Source organism: Phoenix dactylifera, chromosome 6 (assembly GCF_009389715.1).
Source record: "Phoenix dactylifera cultivar Barhee BC4 chromosome 6, palm_55x_up_171113_PBpolish2nd_filt_p, whole genome shotgun sequence".
Classification (NCBI taxonomy): Eukaryota; Viridiplantae; Streptophyta; class Magnoliopsida; order Arecales; family Arecaceae; genus Phoenix; species Phoenix dactylifera.
The window spans coordinates 5,551,398-5,553,263 of record NC_052397.1 but is presented as its reverse complement, the minus strand read 5'-3'; the positions used below and the strand labels follow the sequence as shown (position 1 = coordinate 5,553,263).

General features: G+C 43.8%; 1 protein-coding gene across 1 annotated transcript; it reads right to left on the bottom strand.

Annotated features, from left to right (window-relative positions):
* Positions 1-508: 508 nt before the first annotated feature.
* On the bottom strand, positions 509-1,866 carry LOC120111005 (sphinganine C4-monooxygenase 2-like). The gene is made up of 2 exons (XM_039127252.1): positions 1,513-1,866; positions 509-1,200 (listed from the first exon to the last, which is right to left on the bottom strand). The coding sequence occupies exons 1-2, from the start codon at positions 1,735-1,737 to the stop codon at positions 661-663; spliced, it is 765 nt and encodes a 254-aa protein (XP_038983180.1). The 5' UTR covers positions 1,738-1,866; the 3' UTR covers positions 509-660.

The window sequence follows — 1,866 nt, the reverse complement described above, 5'->3', positions numbered from 1 at the left end:
GGATAAGTTATGGCTTCTAAAAATTTAGCATGGGATTCGACTTTCTGATACGAAGAATTTCATTTCTCAATCCTATCTAATCCTTTTTTTTTAATAGTTGAAATAGTTCATATTTATTCTAGTGATCTTCACTCAATCTATTGCCATTAAAATTCCAATTTGATCAAGATTGTTCGCTCTGCTTCGTCCTGTCAGATTCAAGCTTCATTTGACAGCAACTTATGGTGATTGATTCGGTGCATTTTATTGCGCATTCACTGCCTCATCAGCCTTTGAATATTCTTCCAGACTGGTACATCAGTACTACCAATATATCTCTCCTGACCTTTAATGCAGAGCCACACGAGCGACTTGGCATGAAGAAAGGGACACCGGAAGCCTATTTCCAAGCAGGAGAACGTACCATTTTTTAAGTGGAAGCTTAAGCACAAAATATTTCCTTCATTTTCCATAAGTAATAAAATTTTCAGATCTAATCAATATCATGTGAGTTAATTTGGACTTTGGATTACATGAACATTCGCATATTATTACTGAATCATCACAAGATACATAAGGAAAAATCTGAGAGGTGCAAGCAGAGTCTTTTAGTACTATGAACTCCCAAACTCGACGAATGGCAACAGAGGATGCCATGCATGGATCAACGGCTTAAATTAATTAATATTTCACCGGCCGGGCCTCGAAACCCCCTCCCTTGCGCTCCTCAACCACAAAAGGCATGTGGGTGCCCAGAATCTTATCCCAAGCAACGAAGAAGGGCTGCGCAAAGTTGTACTTATTTCCTCTAAGTTGGTGGTGAATGTCATGATAGGCGCAGTTGTTGTTGAAGAACCACTGGAGTGGATTCCATGGAAACCATAATCCACAATGCACGTCGACAGTTTTGATGGTGGCGAAGGAGAAGAAGTAGATGCCGGTGCGGGGAGTCATGCCGGAGAGAAGGAAGGCTAGCGAGCCACCGATGGTGTCGAGAATCAGGCCTTCGAGCGGGTTGTTGTATAGAGCTCCATAGGCGTAGGGGACGATAAGTGCATGGTGGGTGGAGTGGATGTGCTTGTACAAGAACTTGTTGACGTGCATGTATCGATGGCCGAAGTACTGCCATGAGTCCAACACCACCATGGCGATCAAGAACTGCCATGCCATCACGAGGAGCGAAGGTTGCGGCTTCGGAACCCCACTTTCGTCGCTGATGAACTGCATCATTTTATAGAAGATGATGCTGATTAGAGAACTTAGACATCAAATGAAAGTTTCATGCATGAATTGCTGTTGATCCAACTAGTTTGTGCATGAAGGGCTAATATATGTAAAGCTGAATGAACGAACAAAAGTTGCGACGGAGGATGGAAAAAAAAAAACAGCTCGTATAAAAGTTGATGATTTAGGCTTGGCTAAATTTCACCTACAGAGCCAAGGAAGTGGTTGGTTGGGCTTTTGGCTAGTAGGACTGTTCGACCAAAATAGGAATAAAAATGGAGGATTCACGAACTACTAAATCTAGAGTACCTTCAGCATGAGGAAGACGACGGCGATCTGAACGGCCTGCTGCAGGAGAACACCCTTAAGCACAGCCCCTTTTGAGGCGAGGTTCTTCTCCTCTTCTGCACCCTTTGGGTGGAGACGGTAGTTCTCCAAGTAGCCCAACAAGCCATATATCCCCGAGAACACCCAATACACAACGATCGGCACGAAGGTGCCCAACACTTCGTCGGAGAGCTCGAAAGCCATCATGGTTTTATCGGAAACAATCCAACGAGATACTCAACCGGATGATGGCTAGCTGTTGGTCTTGAGTTCTAAATAACAGAACTGATCACCAAGTTTGGAGTTTTGATGTTTGGAAACACTGGGAAACCCTTA